General features: G+C 31.7%; 2 protein-coding genes across 4 annotated transcripts in view; both read right to left on the reverse strand.

Annotated features, from left to right (window-relative positions):
- Nucleotides 1-11,293, reverse strand: part of LOC118183006 (uncharacterized) — a 50,987-nt gene extending 39,694 nt beyond the window's left edge. For all 3 annotated transcript variants that reach the window (XM_035352403.2, XM_035352401.2, XM_035352400.2), the window contains exons 1-5: nucleotides 11,150-11,293; nucleotides 8,850-8,981; nucleotides 5,137-5,269; nucleotides 5,004-5,056; nucleotides 879-1,042 (exon numbers count right to left, since the gene is read on the reverse strand). In XM_035352403.2, the coding sequence (XP_035208294.2) occupies nucleotides 879-1,042; nucleotides 5,004-5,056; nucleotides 5,137-5,269; nucleotides 8,850-8,863 (364 nt within the window). In that variant the 5' untranslated portion in view covers nucleotides 8,864-8,981; nucleotides 11,150-11,293. The remainder of the gene's footprint in view (nucleotides 1-878; nucleotides 1,043-5,003; nucleotides 5,057-5,136; nucleotides 5,270-8,849; nucleotides 8,982-11,149) is intronic.
- LOC118183010 (uncharacterized) overlaps nucleotides 11,278-23,857 on the reverse strand; it is a 36,226-nt gene continuing 23,646 nt past the window's right edge. The window contains exons 25-28 of the mRNA XM_085826348.1: nucleotides 20,276-20,389; nucleotides 17,136-17,261; nucleotides 14,974-15,105; nucleotides 11,278-11,293 (exon numbers count right to left, since the gene is read on the reverse strand). Coding sequence (XP_085682474.1) covers nucleotides 20,349-20,389 — 41 coding nt within the window. The 3' untranslated portion in view covers nucleotides 11,278-11,293; nucleotides 14,974-15,105; nucleotides 17,136-17,261; nucleotides 20,276-20,348. The remainder of the gene's footprint in view (nucleotides 11,294-14,973; nucleotides 15,106-17,135; nucleotides 17,262-20,275; nucleotides 20,390-23,857) is intronic.

Raw genomic sequence — 23,857 nt, forward strand, 5'->3', positions numbered from 1 at the left:
CGAAAATTAAAACAAAAAAAAAAAAAAAAAAAAAAATTATTAAAGATATTTGCAAAGTTTTTTACAACAGATTTTTATACTGTTAAAAATTCACTATAATCATATAAAATAACAATAAATCTATAGGAAGCTGGAGGGAACAAAAGGTTCGTTCGTTATATCCGGGGAATTGTTATCAGAAAAATTCGTTACCGCAGGGTTTGACTCCTATTATCTGACTCTGGCACATTTTTAAATATCCCTGGTATTGTGTAAATGCATAAAATAACCTGGACAAGTTTCAAATAGTGTTGCCAAACTAAATTATAAAATTTCAGTTTGATGCTCTCAGAAATGTGTATCATTGGAGGCAAGGAAACCGTAATAATGATTCCGTATAGCATAAAATATTACCGAGAAATCATTTTATCCATAAAAAAATTGCAAATGCGTGGTCAAAGAATAAAAAAGATCTAGCAGAAACAGTAATAATATGCTGAATTACAATATCGATGGAATCTTCAGTTGAATACATTTAACAAAAATGACTTTATTATTAGATAATTAAGTTATGACTTGGATGGAATGGATAGCCTATTGGTGATTCGAGCCTCATTGAAATGAATGAAGTTTCTATTAAATTATCGATACATTTATAAATCTAAGTGGAACTCATAGTAACCGGTCATTGCATGCATTCAGTAGAATTAATCAACTAGAAATTTAAAAGTACTTAGATATTTATCAGTAATGCGCATTGTTACACTATGACTGCATCACTGTATGAATTTAATTGTTTTGTGATCACTGAACCTGTCTTGAAGATGAACAGAGGAATTAAAGTTCCCCTCTTCTGCTTTAAATTTGTGTTAATCTGAAAAAGGTTTTTGTATTCTTACCTGGCTTGATTTCTGCTTTGCGCAGTGTTAGTGCAGGAGGAATGAAACAATACTCTGAGTCAAAGGATATACAAGTTCCTTGTTCAGTGATAAGTTTCAGCTGTTCCTTGGGATCAGAATTGAATTGAACTTCCATAGAGCAATTTAATGTCCTTGTGGAATTGCTACATGATACAGAAATGTAAGTTGCAAAACATTTAGTAAAATAGAAATTGTAGTTAATGAAATATAAATAAGATGATAAGATAAATATGACAACATGATAAACATGATAACATAAAAGATTATTTTCTTACTTCTGCTCAGAGATTAGTCGTATTAAGCTTTCGATTTATCACGAATTTAAAGTACAGTAAAGCTTCTGATTTATCATGAATTTACTGTCCAAATTTTACTTTGCTTACCACTTTTTTAGTACTTATAAGACAGTTAAATACATCTTATATCATATCATTTTATACTGAATTACAGTAAAATAATTTCTGTATATTTCAAAATTACGAAGAAATATGACGAGCCATTAAACTATTTACATGAACATTTCCTTTATAACTCTATATGAAAAATAATATATCGCAGAAGAACAAAGAATTTATTTCAATACACAGGCTTTAAAGTTGCAATTTAATTCTGATATTATCTGCTGCAAAACTATAATCTACTCGTTACTAATTTTAAGATTTTTTCTTTGTATTTAACAAGACATAGCAAATTCGATTATCCATAACAACCGAATATCTTACAGATGAAAAATTAGTCATAATTAAAAATAGGTTTGTTTTGTCATAAGATTTCGGAGAAAAAGGATCCAACATTGTTTAAAAAATTAGTATTTTATTTTCAAATAAAACTGCACAAAAAGTATTTTTCGTTCAATATTCTGTGCAAAATTGGTAATCCCAAGATATATAGGGTGGCCCAGAAGTCACTTTACATTTTGAAAATTAAATAACTTTTTTTCTATTAATAAATTTCTTTTTCTCTTTTCAGAATTAAAAAATATAATCCCTGGAAATTTTTGGCATGGATAAGTTTACAACAGAACAACGAGTGAAGATAATTGAATTTTACTTTGAAAATGGACGGTCAATTGTTGCAACGCAAAGATATGCGCCATTTTAATGTTCGACATCCCCCTAGTAGGCCTGCAATAAGGAACTTAGTGACGCGTTTTCAAGGTTCAATTAGTGCAATCTTTAAAACCAGCAGACTTTCAGAATTGAGTAAATTATGCTGTCAGGTTTCAGAGAACTGCAAGAAATGACAATGAGTTTATTCACAAGTTGATCATGGGAGATGAAGCTCATTTCCATTTGAATGGACATGTGAATAAAGCAAAAAATAAAAAAGAATTAATTAAATACAGTCATTTAAAAAAAAGTTATTTAATTTTCAAAATGTAAAGTGACTTCTGGGCCACCCTATATGAGTTCATTTTTTAAATATGCTCGTCAGTTTGTAAAACTTCATATATCAGTATATAAACCTTAAGAAAGACAAACATTAGTCAAATATGGTGCTTGGAGTCTGGTTAAAGTGATACTATTTGATGTCATATTGTTGTTAGATTTTTCTAAACTTTATTTTAGGCCTACACCTTTTTCTATACACAGAGGGAAGCAAGTTAAAAGCTAAAATGTGATTAGTTTGGATTTTAATCTTTACTTACCTTCATACCTTAAAGCTTATTATTCAGAAATAAATTGGTAGCTAATTTCGACTTTGCCTAAGATTTTTTTCATCCATCTGTTTTGTTATCGATAACAATAATGGCCCACAGACTGACAAATTATCGAAATTTCGCCATGCCTTTTTTTCTTGATCCTCTAGAATTTGCTAGTCTGTTTCTTGTACGACAACATGTAAACATAAAAAAATAACATGGCATTGTGGCATATTCACTTAAACCGAATTGAGTTTCTTTCGTTAATTAAACCGATCTAAACCTTTAACGCATTTATTACACCAGATATATTTTTTTTTCTAAATTTATCTTCATTTTGTGTTTTAATATGTCTATGTTAGTCATTTCTTTAAGATTACATATTTATTACGTTACTAAATTCTTAGGTTAATTCCGTAAGATTATCTTACCCATTGAGATTATAAGAATATGAGAACGAGGGCCTTTTGAAACAAACTGGGAACTTAGTCGGATTTGAACTTGGAACTTCCCAACTATGGGGTGGGTGTGCTGGCTAATTTCACTACAAGAGAACGTAAGAAGATATTTTTTTTATTCAAGTCTTTTCTCATATCTAAAGTCGATGGCCGAAGAGAGGCCGTTTAAGTAAGCCTACTAAACATCGATAACTCTACCTGGGTTGAAATCAAGGTGAATCGAGTACTACATAGAGTTTACGTGATTTTTCGTATGAGTAGCTCAGAAAAATTTTTCTAGGAAATATTTTCACAGAAGCTATTTCTGTTTCATCTGTGAAGCGAATAATCAGCGCTAATGCTAGAACCGGTGTAACCTGCGCAGTCGCACTTGGAGGCAGAATTTAAGGGCGGCAAAACTCTTAGAATTTAAGGCTGGCTCAGATTTTCTCATAACCTTTTTCAGCAATGTGAAAATGACACGTCCAACATTGCGAAAATTATGGGAAACCACGACTATTACTTCTGTAACTGCACAAACACTCTAGTATGATAAATGGTAAACCCTTGGACACTGTACATATATTATTACTTTATTTTACTACCTTTTACTTATTTTACTCTTTTAATCTGAAAAAGCAGGAATGGACTTTGATTTCACCCGTCAAATCGGGTATAGCCTTTTTTTTACTTTTTGTGTGTACTTCTGATTGACTAGTCAGTGCGAAATCCTATAACAGTGTTCGACAGTTCGTGGGACTTGTACATATTTATTTTTTAACGGGACTCTTACATATAGCTTTTATGACATTTGAAAACTACTGTGAACTAAAAATATTAAGAATTTCATGTTATATTTTTATTTTATTTGGAGTTGAGTTTGAAAAATTTATTTTATTATAAAAATCTGTAATGTTTTCGTGCATAAAATTTTTTAATATAAAAATATTCATCAGATTTTTGGTTCAGTTAGAAGATAATATAAGCCCATATAAAGAATGCCATCAAGTTTCAAGTATGTATCATTAGCCATTTTTAAAATATCACGCGCGCAAGGTGGAACATTATGTGAAAGCATAAAAAATTTTGCCACAAAGCAGATTAAATTATAAAAATATTCATGGCAACACAAAATTTCTGGCTTCTAGTTCCCAAAGCTTCGAAGATCTTAAAGGTTTTAAGGTGTATGAGTCTCCTAATATATATGTTGTAATCGAATTCTCACGTGAAATAGATTCTACAACTATTTCTACAAACATTATTATATGTAATTGCTATCGTACGTCATGTGAAATAAATTTTACATCTATTGTTGTATAATACTGACCAGAAATGTGAAGATATCTAGGTAAGACCTAAAGTTATTATCTTTGAAATGTAGCACTAAAGTGCGTACGTAATACTATGTAAATATTGGATTTTATCTATGTTTAAAAATAAGTTTGACTAAGGCGAAAAGAATAGAATGGTAAAGGCCAAAAAGGTCGTAGATCACTTATAAAGCGATGATCAATGATTAAGGCTAGAATTTTAAAAGAAACCACGCGGCAGGAATTAGAAGTTGTAGAATTTGCGTTGGGAAGCAAAATATCTAGCCCCGGTCCGGCAAATAACCCTTGTGTACCTGGCTTTAATCAATTAAAAGATATAAAACAGCTTTCTAGAGGGCGATGAATGAATCCTTGTTCGCCTCTTTTTATTTTGATAGCCAAATTCCAAGCATAAAAGAATTTAGAGCGAAGATTGTCGAATTCAAGTCATACGTTTCAATAAAGTAGGACTCGATACCGTCAAATATTTATACTTTGTTGTCTTCAGTACGTTTCTTTTAACATCCACGAGTATCACTAAGTTAGAGAATTAACTTGAACATTAATTAAGAGAATTAACTTGAACATTCTGGGCAGAGTATGTAAATTTTACACAAAAAATAAAACATTTAAGTGAAATTTGCTACTTAAATTCAGAAAGATAAGTTAACATTGAAATTAATTTTGTAGGATAAATTTAACGTTTGCAACTTACTTGCAGCTCAGAACATCTGCAAATTTGTAATTTGGACCAAACAGGAGTTCCATCTAATAAACAGGAATAAGAAATGATTTTTAGCGAAATTTCTTCATTAATGCTCGAATGAAATTTTTAAACTGATACTTACTGAGGCTTGGAGATCTTTTCTGATAGCACGATAATCGACAAGCGATCCAGATTCTACCCTAGAAGGTGAATATTGGATCTTGGACATATAATGGGTGGAAGCTAATGGAAGAACACTGTGTAGGATGCTTGAGCTGGAAAGAAAAGGATTTTGCATTAAATATACTAAGGTACGTACGTTATACACTGCCGCCCAGGCGGAAAATTTGTCAATTGTACTGACTGCTGTATCGAAGGACCCAGGTACGAAGCCTGGAGAAGTTATGGATGTAAAATGACCTTTTCACAGGAAGCAACGATGGTCCACCTATGAGTTACCTTCATGATAAAGAGATCATCGCTTTTGGACTTAGTAGTAGCCAACGGCTAGGGCTCGCCATGGAATGGGAATATAACTTACACAATATTTCTTTTTTAAACTAAAACAAAAATTTCACTGTTTTAGTTAAAAAAATAATACAAATTTAAATTCCTTTGTGAAAAATCTTTTTTTAATGATTCCAAAGTATTTAGAAGATGAGATTTATGTTAATGACGAAAATGGAAAATATAAATAGCTTAGCGAGTACCAGAACATATCAACATACGAAGAAATGCTTTGACGTTTTCTTCATTCAAATGAAGTAATAAAAAAGTATCTTCGAAAGAATTTCGTTTAGTAAGCTTTCATTTAATAAGCATGTAAAATCATATATTGATATATATTGTTTGAAGAAAAAAATTAACTTTGTTCACATAAATAAATTTAAAGTTGTTAAAAACCCAAATACATTTAATAAAATTCGGCAACATATTATTTGGTAATAACTCCTTCTTTGTACCTCAAATGAGTACAAATAAATCTTCGCCGTTTGAGAAAAGACGGCGCTTCCAGTAAAAATGTTATGTTTTAGGTTTAAATATTATATTTTATTATTTATGTTTAAAACAGCCCGACGCAAAACATCACATCGTAAGGTTGTACATGTGCCAGCAACAAAACCTGGAAATATTAGTGATTTTGCATCAGCATTCACATATTTTTCTCGTGCGAAAATGTCGAGTTTTGAGCGGAATAAGTGTTATTTGCGGTAACTCCTGAACTACTTCTTTAACCCTTCTCGGCACTCTACTCTTTAAAGTTGGAATTAAAAAAAAAATGTATACAATCTATTTAGGCCTAGGAGAGTATGCAGGTATAATTTTACAAAGATTGCATAAACCGTTTCCATTTTGTGGGTGTGTCCGAAGCGAAAACACTTAGCCGCACGAGCTGCGATAGGTGAGCATTGCTGTGAAGCGCGTATTACAGTAAAATACTTTGTCTATGATTTAAAAACAGTAGAATCTGATCTGTGTAGCAGATTTAGCAAAACCCTGGGTGCACCACAGGGATGTCTGCTACTCTACCCCTCAAAACAAACCGGGGAAAAAAAGGAAACTCTCATTGCTTCGGCAATGCTGAGGCCTCTGCGAGCCATTTTCAAAATTTTAAAATTTATAAAAAAATAATTAAAATACTATAATATTTACAATTAAAAATTGACTACAAAAATTTATTAAATATATATACAAATAAAAATCTACAGGAATCAAAACTAAGCAAACTACGCACGATGAAAGCAAGAGAAAAAAAGGGTCTGCTCTCGTTGAAAATCAAATAGCTAAGTGAAAACAAAGCACCGGTGTCTTCAAAACCAAAAACAGAAAAGAATAAATACAAATATAAATAAATCTGCGCTCTTAGTCTTTCCCGTGTTTGAAGCAAGAGACCAGATTCTGTGACTCACTCCCACGTGACAGGCGCTACTAGTACAGTGTGTTCAGTCCGAACACACCTTACACTGAAGGCTTCACTATACGCAATACTTCAAAGATAAAAATTAAAAGTAATTAAAGAATAGGCAGATTAGCATACGAATAACAAAATTATATAAAGATTTTTTTCATTGATATTCTTTATATTAAAAAAAAAAAAAACTGAAACATTTATTTAAAAAATCAGTGTCTTTAAAAACAGAATATATCTCAAAGTTAATGATTTGCTTGTGTGGTGCTGCCATCTACTATTCATTAAAGAGATCAAAAGTAACCATTAGTGTAGTTTTCGTGATATTTATCGATTATTTTCAGTGTCTAAAGAGGGATTATTTTTGGTGTGTTCACCGAACACGCTGCACCAGAAAGGGTTAATTTGAAAACGTCTGCAACTAAGACGCATCGATTGCTTATAGAAGTGTATAGTGATGCTGCCTTAAGAGAGAGAAGTTGTCGTGAATAGTTTCCAAAAGTTTCAGAACGGTGACTTTGACGTCGAAGACAAAAATCGTAGCTGATGAAGTGCATAAAGACTCGGAACTGAAGCATAATGGGATGAAGATTCGTTCCAAACGCAAGTAGAACTTACGTATGCATTAAGAGGGCTTCAAGAAGAAATTTCACATCGTTTAAAATCATTGAGAATGATTCAAAAGCAAGGAAACTGAAAGCAAGTTTTCATATGAACTGAAACCGAGAACACTGAACGCCGATTTTACATGTGGAATTGCCACGCATAATAATGCATTGCTGCGCATAATAATGCTCGTCTACATGTTGCGGCGCCGGTCAAAACCTACCGGCGCCGGTCAAAACCTTGGGAATACTTAAATAGGAAATTTACCCCACACGCCGTATTTATAAGATATTGCTCCTTCTGATTACAACTTGTGCCGATCGATGATGCCTATCCTGACTAAACAGCGCTTCATATCATAGTATGAAGATACCAAAAATTGAGTTGATTCTTCGATAGCCTTAAAAGATAAAGTGTTCTTCCGACGTGGTCTCTGCCAAAAAGATAAGAAAAAGTGTGGCTAGCGGTGGACAATTCTTTGAATAAACCTTCCACAATAAATACCCAATTTTGATAAAAAAACGGCAGAGATTTATTTGTACTTCCTAGCCTTCTATATTTACATACACTTTCTATATTTTTTGAAATTTCTGCCCGAATATTTTTGAAAAACTATCTACTGAGGGAAAAATAAAGTAGAGCAATATTTTGCTGAAATAAAATGAAAATTATGCAGTTTTATCATTAATGTTCCACACTGCGTTATTTATTGTCCTCTTTGAGACAGACATTGTTCTACATCTCTGAAAACTCTAGGTGGATTATCATGAACCGGTTTTCTATTTAAGGCCTCTTCCGTAGGCTCAGGGCGGCAGACAAGCAATAGGCTCGAAAATTCCTTCTATTATTAGTACGCTAAGAAGGTCTCTATCCCGAGGATTAGTTCAATGCTGGATTTACTTGATAGGATTATTTTTCAATTTTTCATTGCCTGGGATAAGCCTGCGGCCCAAGAACCATCAGCCCCTAGGTCTAAGTATTTAGGGGGTGCTGCAGCAACCCGTGCTCTGTGGCCTGCGGTCACATCAGAAAGAGAAATCTTTAAGTAAAATGCTAAGTTCCTAAAATAGGGCTCACTGTCGAATACACTTCTTCGGCCTTAAAGATGCTCCGTCAAAAGGACGAGATTGTGTAGTTGCATATTTAGATGCAGAAGCATATATACAAATTATTATCATTTCATCATCGGTATGATAATCGTAATATAATTTACAAGCTCAGTAAATTTATTTCATGCTGTTCTCATTCATAAGATACACAATTAGAAATAATTAATTATAAATAAATAAAAATTATAATTAGCAAAAGTTAACAATATAAGGAAAAAAGAAATTTTGTACCGATTTTTGTACATCTTTCTTGATTATCAAATGAAAGCAATGGTGGACACTTGCAGTTATTGAGGCCACTTATATCACATATAGCCGATCGTTCGGCACACTGCTGTTGATATTTCTGTAGCTGACATTTTTCTAAAACAGAGAAATTACCATTTACGAGGGTTTCTTTACTTAAAAATCGTGATTGAATTATACAATTGATATACTATCCATAAAACTTTAATTATTCAACACAATTAATTCAATCAATGTGTTAGTAATTATGTTTGATAAAGATTTGAGTAAATGCTTAGTTGCGATAATTGCAAAGTTTATAGAAAACTTTCTATTTGAGAAAAGAAACGTATGAAATTAATAACTCCCATTTGAAATTTATAGAGAAATTTTGTTTTCTGATTCATGTTTGGAAACTTGAAAGGTATACCGTTTAAGATTACCATTAACTTAGACAGCAATATTTTAGAAGTAACTAGCTCTGGATTTGAGATAAATATGGAATTTGGATAAATTTGAATTGAGATAAATTAGAATAAATACAGATTGGGAATTTGGATTGTTGAGAAAGGCTGAAATTTATAGACAAGTAAATTTTGAACCTTACCCCAAACTGATGGCAAACAAAATGTATTCCTTTTCGTTTTCAAGAGGAAGAATGAAGAAATCCTATTAATATATCTTAACAAAAATAAATGCACGAATAACGGACGACACGATCAGAGGCACAAGATTTTCAGATTTCAGTCTCTCCAGTTCCTTTTAAAGGAGGTTTGCTGAGCGATGTTTGTCTCACGGTGTTTATTATGGTTTGCTGCTACTGACAACCCCTCACTAGCAATTCCGTTTGAGGTGAGGGTATTAAAAAAAAAAAAAAAAAAAAAAAAAAAAGGTTACAGATTTTAAATTACGTCCAAAGAGGCGTTTTTTTAACTTTTTTGTGTGTTACCTTCATTATTAAACATCACATTCTTTGCACTTAAACCATAAAATTCAGTTCAATAGCAATGTGGCAAAATAATTTTTAAATGAGCGTATCTTTAGGATTTCCGATACTCCGCGCGCTGGAGATAAAAATGTTTTGCCCCCCCCCGTAGAGTGTTGCCATTGCTCGCTTTTAAATCGTTGAGTTTGTTATTCAAAAATTCGTTAAAGTTTTAGAAAATATGAAATCGATCATAAAACAAATTCCAAATTTCAAGTTTGGTCTTCCACATGCCCATATTCGTAGGATGATTACGTCATTCAAAATTCTATGGCTCTATGTACCGTTGTTTTATCACAATGCGAGAAATATACATATATTTATGCAGATTTTTCATTATTTAATTTCTTGAAACATAATGCAGGACTCTAACATTTGGTGGCAACAGTTTGAAAAGGGAAACGGACATTTATAGTGAACCAACTCAAAATCGCAAAACGAAAACAATAGTCCTTCAGGAACAAAGCCCCTTTGGACTAAAAACAAAAAAAGGGGGGACTGTAACGAAATGGATCCGCGTTGTTTTCAGTGCCGAATCAAGATTTGATACTGGCAGGGATAACGACGTATTCGCACTATAAATCCTACCAACGCCTCAATCTTCTGCAAAGGGCCGCACATCCTTCACAACTGGTATAATGGTTTGGAAAGGCATCATATTCGACAGCAGATGTTTCTGATAATCATCTGGGGGACTGAACGGCGATGTATTCAACAAAGGTGACACCCTCCACCCACATGTATTGCCTGTCATAGCAAGGAATTTAATAGTTATTTAGGAGCAGGACAATAGTTGGCATTCTGCCCTTTCCTGGTCTGCATGATTGCGGATTTGTCTTCAATAAAGCAGGCTTAGAACTACAGTAAACTTCACTTTTGAAGCTGCACTGTTTTGCATCATTCAATTGCAGTAACTATAAATAGTTATGCGGCACATTATACAAATTTTGATGTCTCCACATCTGTCCGTATTATATCTTGTATGCTTCCAACAGGTGACTTGACAGATTCCTTTCATGTGTTTATTTTTCTGCAATAAACTAAACGTTTCCTCTTATACCGAAATCGTTTACTTAAATTTACGTTACTATCCTACATAGAAAATTTTCTTCGATTCCGACGATGCATGATTGCTTTTGTAAATGAATGCGTTTATTGTGTTAAGTTGAAGATTACTGTTTAGTTTGATATATAAGAACAATAGTGTATTTTATAAATTTAAAACATGTATGTTAACATCATTGATGTATAAAAGAGAATTTCTGTTATATTACTCTGAATAATTGATATACAATTTTGAATTCTAAATTTATGAATTTACCTTGGCATATACCATTAGAATCTTTTTCTTGATCCTTACCACATTCACATCTATATCCATCGGAAGCATCAGAGTCTTCTACACAAGTAGCAGATTTGGTGGCACAGATTTTAATTCCACGACCTTCGGTACACATCACTTTTTCTGTTAAAAAGAAATATAAACTTAAAATCTTTCGAATGCAGAATATAGTCACTAAATTAGAAATTGTTCAGTTTGGAATTTTTTAAATACTTAATCTAATTTTATTCTGTTTCAAAAGTTTATTTAAATATAATTAACATTTTGAAAATTAATGAAAATAAGTTTGAAAACTGGATTACACAAACGTAATATAGTTTGAGTAAAACAAAGGGACGAAAACATATATTTTAGCAAACTAAACAGCTAACAAATGAGTTACATTACGATAAAATTACTAGATAACTGTAATTTTCTCAAAAATTAATTTTCCATAGATTGTGCAATTTAATGTCAAATATCAAAGAGCTTTTACGTCTTCGAAGTAAGCTAATCTTTTATTTAGGTAAGACTGATCTTTGAAGAAGTAAAATGCTCTCATTAAACCGGTCTAAGCTAGCTAGCTATTATTTCTTCATTAAAAACATTTTTTAGTTATGAAATTTCTATAATCTAACACCAATAACTGTCTACTAATTCTTCACTCAGACTTTTTATCCGTTTCTTGAGTTATACAGGAAGTAATAAATCCATAAATGCAATCTAATTTTTCCTGCATCAGATGACAATGAATCCATTGATCTAGATACCGTAAGGTCCTTAAAATAAATTGTCTCTTGGTTAGGGGATCCCGCCATCATGCACCCAGGTGTGCAGAATTTAGAACATAATATTACAGAATGAACAGTTATAGTTCACTATGCAACATATTTAGAGCTTCTCTTGTACTCTCAGTAAAAGTGTGAGATATTAGAAATATTTAAAATGAAGTTGATTAATAAAGATTTGGATGTAAAAATGTTCTGTCACGTACCATCGTTTAAAAGCATTGGATTTTTCATATTTTTACGAATTATACCTAAATTTTATAATACTGTTATACCTATTTAAATAGTGAAGAACAGGAAAATGTTTTCTTTGGTTTCTTTCTTTATATCGGCTTTTTAAAACTTCTGTCATCAAAAATGAACAGTATTTGTCTAGCATATCCCAAATTCATTTCCATATATACTAATTTCTCAGAAGAAGAAACTTCCTGATGAAATAGTTCACCCTATGCGTTACTAATCTAAGATTTGAGGTAACTGTGTATATGACTAACCTGAAATATATTTTTGAGTGATGAGTTACATATTATTCACTATTTGCACTATGTGAAATAAATCTAACTATATTCGCTATGTTATTTCTAAGAAAGTTAGCCTATACTGCTTTCAATGGGTTGGTTTCATGCATCATTTATAGTGTCACTCGTCATGTTCTGAAATTTGGAATCGCATATCATTTAACGTATCTGTGGGCCCACAAAACTCCATTTTCTACCTTGTCATGACACATTTTTTGGAACGTGGTTTTCCGATTTTTGGAACAAATGTTTTCCTTCTTCGACCAACGTTTTTGCAAATATCTTTCACAACTTCAGATTGAACCGCGGAAGTAAGGTTTTTCAAATCTACACATTTGACAGGGAGTTGCCTATATTAATTTATTCTGTGTGAAAGAATGTTATTTAAGCCACTGTTTTCTGATGTAATGATCTTTCTCTTTCTTTTTACGACTATAACTCGAAAAAACAACAGTGTTTAATACAACCTTAAGTTTATTTAATGTACCATAAGAAGAGCAAACAATTGGAATAGAGCAGACATATGTTGCAGTTTTGAAGTAGCACTGCCTTTAAATTCAGTTTTCAGAAATCGATAAACCTTCTTTATCCTTTTGAAATATGAACATAGCCTAAATTTTCACTTTTACCATATGTTTAGTTCCTAAGACACAGAAATTCTCGCTGAGAAATCCAATCAGCTACTTCTGTTACTGAAGGCATACAGGTTGGATTATTAAATACACAGCTTGCTTGTACCTTTAATCTTTTCGTTAGGTATTACCATCCCTTTTTCTTTAATTCTTTACTCATTTTGGGGTTTAATCGGGAAAGTATACGTCATCCTCAGATTATGTATTCATTATTATCAAAGTATTCATCAACATCGTCATCATAGTCCTCCTCCTCATCAAGTAGTAAGGAAGTTCTGGCAAAGTCAGGTATTTGGTAATCTGATTGCTCCTATTTTACTTTCTGATTCTGTAGATAAACCATTAAGTTTTCAGAATAGAAATAGCAATTACTAATATGACCTTACTGTTTCTGCCATATAATTAGAAGGAAGAATAATATTGATGGTGGCAAGCTCTGGACAATTTTTATGAACCTTGAGTATGCACAAACGCAACAAACATGAAAAGTCTAGGCCTCATCTTTGATAAATGCCAAAGGGTAAATTCTAATTCAAAGGCCTGTAACCTTTTTCATTGCCCGCGCACTTAATAACGGATATTCGTATTATTCACGCATGAGACAATTTAGATTTAACTGCAATGAAGTATATATTCGGAGTTGGAAGAAAAAAGAACTGCAATAACCAGAATACGAGAACTTGACAGGATACAAACATGAAAAGCAACATAGCAAAAATATGTGAAAATGTCCTAATAAGAAAGCATGCATTGATGTATTATATGGTAGCCTGCTAGCCTTCCTATGGCCATACAGTAAGCTGAAATGACATTTATCTGACTTGTAAAGAGACATACGGTATTAAGAGGTGTACTAAAGTTAAAAGGCTAAAAATAAATAGATAAAAATATGCTATTATTCGAAGTCTGCAAATCTATTCTATAATTCGATGTCCGCAAATTCAGTTATTCAGTATTAGTTAAATATACAAGAATCCCGAATTCATGGGATAAACGTTCAGTGGTAACAGATAGATATTGAAAAAAAATTTTTAGAAGATAAATTTATGCGTACAAGGTGACTCGTTGAGGTGCATACACAAGAAATGAGGTATTAGAGGAAGCATAAATTGATTAATGGCAGCATCGTTGACAAGTGCAATTTTGCAGCAATCTTTACAATAATTGCTTAAATCTGTGTTAACCAACAGCGATGCGTGTTTCGCAGCGTCGATTAAGTGACTGGTTAATTTGGCGGATAATTTCAAAAATTCTAGGCATTCCTCACATACGCGTAGTCACAATGGATATTTGACAGAGGGATTCAGTTGAGTTCTCAAAAAGGACGGAATTTATTGTCTCCATATGTGGCACTCGAGGCTCAATAAATCGGCTGGTGGATCAGTAAATCCAGGTGGCCAGTGGACTGGTCCAGTAATCCATTGTGTCCCCAAAGTGGCATAAAAGTAATTGCATAAATCAATGTTGAAATATGCTGGCTTCGATATAATTTCTCTGAAACCGTAGTCTTTACGAACTGTAGTAAGAACATTTTGAAGAAATTCTGGTGAAACCAGTGCCAGAAAAATACAACATCTGCAATTGACTCATAAGCTCTGGTTTGTTATTTGAACTTTATACATTATTATGATTACAGATCAGGTTATTTAAATATGGCAAGCACACACTCTATTTGTCTAGAGAAGATACCTTTGGTGAAGGACTTTTTAAGGGAAACTGAATCATATTCTCACTATACACTGGGAAACTATAAATCGCAACCACGCAGCCAGCCTATTCCCTGAAACTTCAGAACAAAAGTGTCGGACAAAAGAAACTTCTCGTTTCCCATTAAGATCTTTAAAATGGTTCGTAGCATTAATAACAGACGAAAGTTACTGACTTACTTCTGCAAGTGACACCATTTTTATCATAAGTTAATTTGCCTTCGCATTTACACTTGAAGCCAAATATTTCGTCTGGCAAACATTCTTCACCGGGGCAGACTCTTTTTGGATACTCCTTAGCTGTACAGAGGTCTGAAAAATAAAATGTTTTCGCATTAATCTCTAATAACAAAGCATGTAGTTTCAATATTAGTCTGTTCTGCATCTAAAGTAGAAATATTTTATGTGTTTTATTTTCTAGTGCTCTTGTGAAAAGAAAAGGAAATTATGTTAGAGGATAAAAATGACTACTGTTTTAGTCACTATGTTTCTTAGTTTATTTTAGCCCTTTGAATGGTACGGCTATTTGAATCTGAAGACGTCTATTAAAACAATTTGGTATATAAATCTGTGTAATTACTTATTTTAGTCTCTTCCATAAACCACCATTCATTGCGATTATGTTTACATCATTAAAAAGTACAAAATGAATATCGTTTAAATTAGAAACTACGATATACCGAATGACTAAATATGTGATGATCGGATAACAGCGGTTATGCCTCTCAGGGGGTTAGACGAGGAAAAGAGGTTTAGTTAGACTTCAGCTAGAAAATTAGTACAATTAGGCTTTTAAATCATGGATTCTCATTAGCAGAAACTTAAATTTTGACATCATCGTTATGTCTGACATTCTTTCATACATTTTTACTAGCCCAAAGAGGCAATTTGCCCAGAAGGACTATTAATTTCGTTTCGGCACTTTACTTTGGTTCACTATAAACGGCTTTTCACTTTTAAAATGTTGCCACCGAATATTAGAGCCTTGCATTGTATTTAAAGAAATTAAATAATAAATTTTATTATTTATTTTATATTTTGTAAAACTTTAACTAATGTTTGATTAGCAAACTCAAAGATTTCAAAGCGAGCGATGGCAACACTGTAACAAAAAAAAAAAAAAAAAAAAAAAAAAAAACTTTCTTTTCTAGCGTGTGAGACTGTCTATCGTAAATTCTAAAGATTGCTCTTTTTAAATTATTTTGTGATATTGCTGTTGAATTGAATTTTATTTTTTAAGTATGACGAACGTAATATTTAATAAATAAAGTTAACACACAAAATTTTAAAAAGATGTGTCTTTGGGCGTAATATAAAATCTGAAATTTTTCAGATTTTTTTTAAAATTGAATTTTGTAGTTACCACATAAGTTTATATGGCAGAGATATATATTTTCTAAAAATAACTTGCGGATAATTCAGAGAAATCTTTATAACAATTAGGAATTGTTGTAAGCTAATTTATTACATATCCCTAATTTTATGATAATGAAAAATACATTTATTGAATTTTTTTTAAATATTTAGTTTAATTATCCTACTTGTAGAATACTTACTACATCTTAATCTCACATATATATATAAACATGTATATGTTACCGTGAAAGACCGAAATTGGAGAATGTCGACTTTCACCGGAGAATGTCAACATTCACCAAATACGTCGGTGAAAGATCGAATATTGCACTACATTCTTGTGTATTCGGACCCTCACCGGTGTATGTCGACAATCACAGATATGCTCTGTTGAAAGTCGAAAAGAGAGGTTATAAAGTGCCATAATAGTTTAAGTTGTTGCAATAAACAAGATTTGAATCACATAATTTGGTAAGTTTATAACTTCTATTATTTTCCTTTCTCATTTTGAATGTACTGTGTGTTTTAAGTTTATATATTCTTAAGTTCTTATTCTGAGTCTCAAGTGCGTTTTTTCGGGAATGAATTACGGAGAAGGAAATATGATATTCTTATATGTTCAACATTCACCATTAGTACATGGTGAATGTCAATATTCACCGGTGTAAGTCAGAAATAAGAGTATTTGGAAAATATTTCGGACATACACCAAGCGACTATGTGAATGTTGACATTCACCGGTGAAAGTCGACATTCTCCAGATTTCGGTGATTCACCGTAACGTATACATATATAATGAAAAATAAAAAATATCTAAAATAATTTTTGTGTGTTTTATATATTCAGTTATTTTTACGTTATAATTCAAATAATCATAATTCCTGTGATTTTTAATGCAATTTAAACTAATAAAAAAGATTCTACATAATAATTTTCATGAGAAACTTGATTTTGCAGTACCATTTTAAAAATAGAATAAAGTCTACCTATGCATTTTAATCCCTTAGAGATATGTGTATTAGGACAGATGCAGAAATCCCTTTCTTCTGTAGTCACACATGTTCCCACTCCACAATCATTCTTATTACAGCGACCGCCAGGATTAGAAATTCCTATAATGTCGAAAGAAAAATGCTACTTTAGAAGGTTTAAAGCTATATACAAGCTCATGATTTGAAAGTGAACTGAGATGAAATGTTTTAAAAACTCAGGAGGAATTTAGATTAAAATACCAAACCGAACAGCGATTACTTTAGAAGTCAAAAAACTAAAATAACTCAGGAGAAAGTTTTACTACTGAAAGTTATTTTCTCTGCTACAGACCTTATCTTTCAAAATGGTTAAACTTTGTTACATGTTTAACCTACTCAAAGGATTTTGGTTTGCCATGTTTTTTGAGTGCCCTTTTGACGATACGCTTATAAGCAGTTGCTTACGACTTATGTTTCGACTGCTCCTTGACTATACGCTTACTCGACGTGCCTGACGCTATAGGCTTTCAAAACATGAATGCCTTCTCTGGGATTAGAACCTAGCTTTACCGTATGACAGTCAGCATCACAAATCACTATCCCTACTGGATGGCAAATCCAAATCTGCTTTATTTTAAAGATATAAATGATAATGAGTCTTAAGGCATTTTTCAAAATTACAAAAGATAATACTGTGAAGAGAAGTAAGATATCGGCCATTTAATTCTCACTTTTTTAAGAATACGCCTAATTAATACTATTATTTCTATTAATTCAAAATAAGTTTTTCAGATATTAATAAGTATTGGATCTTAACACAGAAGAGTTGAAAATGTATTTTTGTAAATATTTACAGACACACATATTACAAATTATTTTGAAATTATATTACAAAAGCATATTATCTGAAGTTTGCCACAATTTTAATATATTTTGATCGGACGAGAACCGGTACTTTCAGTAGGGTCCGGCCGTTGACAATGTATTTTGATACAAGATGTAACAGAGATGCTTGATAAAATAATTAAAATGATTTTTTAAAACTGTCTTATAGTTTAGAGTTAATTTAGCCCGTGCAAAGCAAACATTTTATTATGATAAGAATAGGCGGAAGGTTGATTTTATAGTGGGAGATGAAGTTTCCAAAACTAAGCATTCTCTTTCTTGTGCACCAGAAGCAAAGGTGGGCAAAATTTCTAACAAGTTCAAAGGTCCCTTCGTAATTGAGGGCATCAGAGAAAAATGATGTTTTTAAAAGGACAAAAGTTTGAATCCCTAAAAGCAAATATGAATCAGATTTATAGTTATTATGAGCGGGCAGATATGATTCTGTTACTGAGGTATTGCAGGAATCACCTCGTTTGAGCAATGAAGGGGTCATCAAGGATTACAGTGGATCCAACACCGATTTCTGTATTACAAGATCCACAAAGAAAAAAAAAGGATTCTTTTGAAGGGATAAACTTTGGAACTTTTCTGGTCACTATATTGCAAGATCCAAGAAATGCGAGAAAGAAAAGAAAAGGCCGATGTTCGAGCAGGCGTCAAGAAGCAAAATTATAGAGAACGGAGGAGGACAAGAAGAAAGAAGAGAACTAAGAATATATCCAACTGTCAAAGAAAAGTGCAAAGATAACTGAGATATGTGGGCCGACCACAAGCACTTAAACACTTAAAGCTTCGAAACTTTAAGACCGACGGAAAGGGAAACCATTCATTGGTCTAAATACAAGAGAACGAGCGAGAAGGAATGCACCAGAGAAACGGCTAGTTGAAATTTAAATTAAGTAATCTGCATAAGTTAAGCGAAATGTACTGTAACAGTTAAATGTGTTTCGATGATGTGTATTGTACAATTAAAGTAAAAGCTAGCAAATGAATTGATATAAAGAAAAGCCAGCGTAGTGTAAATGAGGTTATAGGTTATTTAAAAGTTAGTCTCCCCAGAAACACTTGCAAAGTTAAACGAAATTTAACATTAGGTATAGGTTCTAGCTTAGGAACATATTAGGTATAGATTTTTTGAAATATAGTGCCTTTGAAGTCTAGTGTATTTAAGCTATTAACAGTGTAGGAATTTGGTTAATACGTAGCTGTTGCAAAATTACTAGCTCTTGTTTTACAAATGCTGGAGGACGAGGATGAGAAAATGAGCTTAAAAATATGAAGGGCAAAATGTGAAACGGTATATAAATTTATGAGAGGCAACCTGAAAAGTTGCAAATTTAAGTATTTCTGTGGCTGACCTGTCTTTCCTTCCAGATGTTTAAAAGAAGGTATGGCGTGAAAGATAGCTATCTGAATTTATTCAAAACAGTATAAATTCAGACATTTAAATTAAGTGATTGTAAAGGTTGGCGGCTCAACCTTTACTATCTTAATTATTGCTAGATCTTAGAATTTAAAATCTTAGGCAAGGTCGTCAAAGACCTCCGTTAACAATTATTCAAGTTCTAGTGGAGAAAATGTAAAGTTTTTATGTTATTTAACTAATTATAATAATTATGATTTGTATTATGGTGGTTCTTCTTATTGTATTTCCTACCAGCATGCAACTTAGCTTTGGGAGTATATAAGCTGAGGAGTTTCTGTAAAAGAAGAGGAAAATATATCTAATACTAATAATTAAACAACATATTGAAGACAAACCAAAGAAAACGAAGTTTGGAACAAAATGAAACGTAGATTTCAATCTTACACTTGACTGATGTTTTATAATTAACTTTTAACGCAAACCTTGTTTTTACCTGTACTTACACTTCCTCCTACTTTATTTTACATTCTGCCATATATAAAGAACTACAGTAATTGTCCATATTTTCATATATTCATTAAAAAGTGAGACATATTAAGTAATATCATCATGGGTAAGTGCTCTATGTTTAATGAAAATGAGAAGCTCGTTTTCGTTGAGAACTAAAGCTTTAATAACGATATTACTTTTTAGGGATTCAGTGTTATAAATTACTTGAAAATTCCTGTTATGTGTCCGATGTTACAGCAGGAACAGTGTCCCGCATCAGTCCGAAATTTCTTTTTTCTTTGGAGTTACGTCACTTTAAATTATGAAATTATGAATATATTTAGCAGTTTCAAAATTATCATTTGGTATACTAAATTAGTTTAGCTCTATATTGAGATACAGAACAACTTACGGCAGGTTTTCTTATCGGATAAGAGGAAAAATCCAGGCCTACATGTGCAACTTTCATTCAAAGGATTGCAAATTTATGAGCAACCCAGGATTCCAGGTAAATCGCACTTGTTGACTGAAAACATAAAAGAATACTTATTTTTAATTCCAGAAATATCATTAGTACTTCTGACAGCAGTGCTACACACATGCTAAATTTTAAAACTAAGCAAATTTTATTTTTTTCATAAAATTAACTCCAAAAGATTCTATTTCTGTATGACGCACAGCTTTATTAATTCTTACAGGAGAAGATACTAGAACTTTAAAGAAAACAAGCAAATATTGTTTAACCTTTTATAATACAGAAAGCAAGCGGAATTTTAGCTACATTTGAAGAAATTGCATTCACTGGGAGATACGAGGGTGGATCCAAAAGGAAAAGGTGACATAGATAATAAAAAAATTATTTATTAAACAATAAACAGAAAATACAAAAGGAAATTAAGAGAAGTACTTAACTGTTATTTTCCCACATAATCACCTAATCTATTGAGGCATTTAGCTAAACGAAGGACCAACTTGTTTAACCCTGCTTTGTAGACATCACTTCCCTGCCCACTGAACTAGTTCTCGGTGGTTGTTTCAACATCACTATCTGAAGAGAGTCTCATTCTAGATAAATGCTCCTTCAACCTCGGAAAAACAAAATAATCCCCGAGTGCTAAATGTGGGCTATGCGGGATTTAAAAGTGGGAAAGTTTCCATGTAATCTTTTCCACTTAAACATTTGCTGCAATTCTTGAGTTTGGGTGAACTGTTTGGGGCCGGGCATTGACTTGCCCCATATTGCATTCATGAAACCTTGTCTAAGTGACACAGTAACGATCGGAAGCAACGCTATAGCAACACTTCAGATATTCGATCAGGAAAGAACACCAGAGACGAATTCCTACCGTGGTTATTACATGGAGGTAGGAAGTAAGATGGAGAGGCCGTAACCGGTTTCCCCCATATACTGCTTTGAATAACTGGCGATCCCTTTGTGGTGACCAAAACATTGAGTCATTTACCATTAAACAATCGGATGTAAATATTTTGTAATTACGTCGTAAATAAATGCATATATTTTCTTTTTCTACAATACTTCAGAGTCCTAAGCATATGAAAAGAATACATTTTTAAACAACATTTCATATTGAACGGAATTAAATGCTATACTTTTCACAGAACGGTTTAATTTGAATCAAATATTTTCACAAGTTTTCCTTAATTACATTAGCAGAAAATTTTAACGGAATTCGATTTCATTCGGTTAAGGATTCCAAAAATTAAGATCAAAGTTTATTGTATTATTAATATTAAAATTATGCATTATTTATTTTCCATTTATAAATCTTCTTACTAAAATACTTTCTCAAATATAACATGATTTTCTAGCTTCTGAGGCATGTTTTAAATAGAAAAATCCAAGTCTATTTATAATTAATGCTCTATTCGGTCCATTTCAAATTAGAGCCCCTTTTATTTTAATAGCGAAATACGTTAAATAGTACTTAACTTTCTCTGAATATTTCTGAAAGGGAATAAAAAAAAGGATTTTTTAAATATTATTTAAAACTTAAATAAACCCCTTACATTTTATAAAAACTGGGTTATTATAAAATGCAAGTGCAAATTTTCTTAATTACACTTATCAGATCTTTTTACCCTTAATTTCAACAACACATATTCTAAAACTCTTCTTTATTATTTGCTTTACAATACCTTTTAACATATTGCTTTCCAGTACGAACAATTCTTGCTTAAATAGTTTTATAACGTATTTGTCAACAGGATGTCAATTTATGTTTACAATTCAATGTTAAGGTATTTATTCAAGGTACTTAATGTATCTATTTAAGGTATTTAATGTTAAGGTATATATTTAGATAATATTTATAATCATTATAAATTTAAATACATTTAATAATTAGATTTCTTCACAGTAACTTTCACAGTTATTTATGAATGAATAAATCCTTCATTTCAAATACATTTATAAATAATTTAATAAGTATTTACGTATTTTGTTAAAGGTAGATACATGCTTTTTGCAAGCACATGCATAAATATTTCATATTGCACCCATACATATTTCATATTTTTCATTTCCAGCATGTGGAAATCTTTAATTTCTGTGCATTCACTATACAGTGAATATATTTACACTAATTTTAAAATGTAATTTTTTCGACTAAAGTAATTTACACTAATTTTAAAAAGTACATGTTACAATAATATGTAGATGTGAAAAAAATTATTTTATTTAAAACATTTTGGCGTTCGGAACATAACATAAAAGTAGAGAATACTCTATCAAGGGTATCGAAATTTTAAAGGTACGGTGAGGTGTTTTTCATTCTTTAAGCATAACTGTTTTGCTAAAATCTATATTTTTGTAGTTCAATGTTAAATAGAAAAATTTTACAGCACCTACAATTTATCCTGGTCACGGCACCATTGTTAAATAGAAAATTTATGTTTAGGTGTTTAAATACCTTTAAACTTTAAACTTTGCTGCAAGGTGCCGGACAAAATTAACAAAAAAAAAAAAAAAAAAAAAAAAAAAAAAAAAAAAAAAAAAAAATAACAAATACATTCAAAAACTAATTCAGAATATTCATATATCATTTCGACATTCTTATAAATATTCGTATAGTAAATCTATCAATCAATCGTATATCATATCTATCAATCAATCGTATATCATATCTATCAATCAATCGTATATCATATCTATCAATCAATCAATCGTATATCATATCTGTCAATCAATCGTATAGTGGTATAGTACAATTTACTTTTAGGTTTGCGTTGTGAGTAACCTATGTAAAAGGAAATATCAATAACTCCAAATTCAATTAAACTCCATGTTTCTTAAAAGCCTCCCGGCTCAAACAAATGGAGGGACATGACAGACCACAGTAAATATACACAGCATAAATACACAAATGTCATTAAATTTTAAACACACATTTATTAAATTCTTGATTATTTTATATAATTAAATAATGGATAACTGATCAGTATCCTACCACATATTTTCCAGGTCAAAATAACACATAATACTACACCAAATTACAGCTTATATTAATTAAGATTAACATTATCAAATTCTACTGTATCATAAGTGTAACACTAGTATTTTCTCCCATTTCATCTTCTAACTTTAAGTATTTATCATGGTAATTCACTTTAAGAACACTGATAATTTCCACATCGATTAATTAAATTAAGTAATTGCGTAAATTTCAACAAACATTAAAATGACGACTCTTGCTTGAGTATTAAGATAATTATTGAAGTAAAACAAATAATAAAAAAAAAATCACTCACGGGGTGAAGTCCAATCTGCAACACTCACTTTACTCGCGAATACCTTCGTATTCTGATTTAATAAGGTGATTTGACAGCTCCACAGATCGTCCAGCGTCCAAAGTTTACTGGAGCACCACATTATTCCTGCTGTCCTTTATTCGCAAAATCATCGTTAATGGAGGCAGACAGTTCTTGCGAATTTTAAAGATGACTTGGTTGCAACACCATTGAAGCTGTCCTTACA

The sequence above is a fragment of the Stegodyphus dumicola genome, chromosome 11 (genome assembly GCF_044657685.1).
Source record: "Stegodyphus dumicola isolate Sdum_Otavi_A_Nest chromosome 11, ASM4465768v1".
Classification (NCBI taxonomy): domain Eukaryota; kingdom Metazoa; phylum Arthropoda; class Arachnida; order Araneae; family Eresidae; genus Stegodyphus; species Stegodyphus dumicola.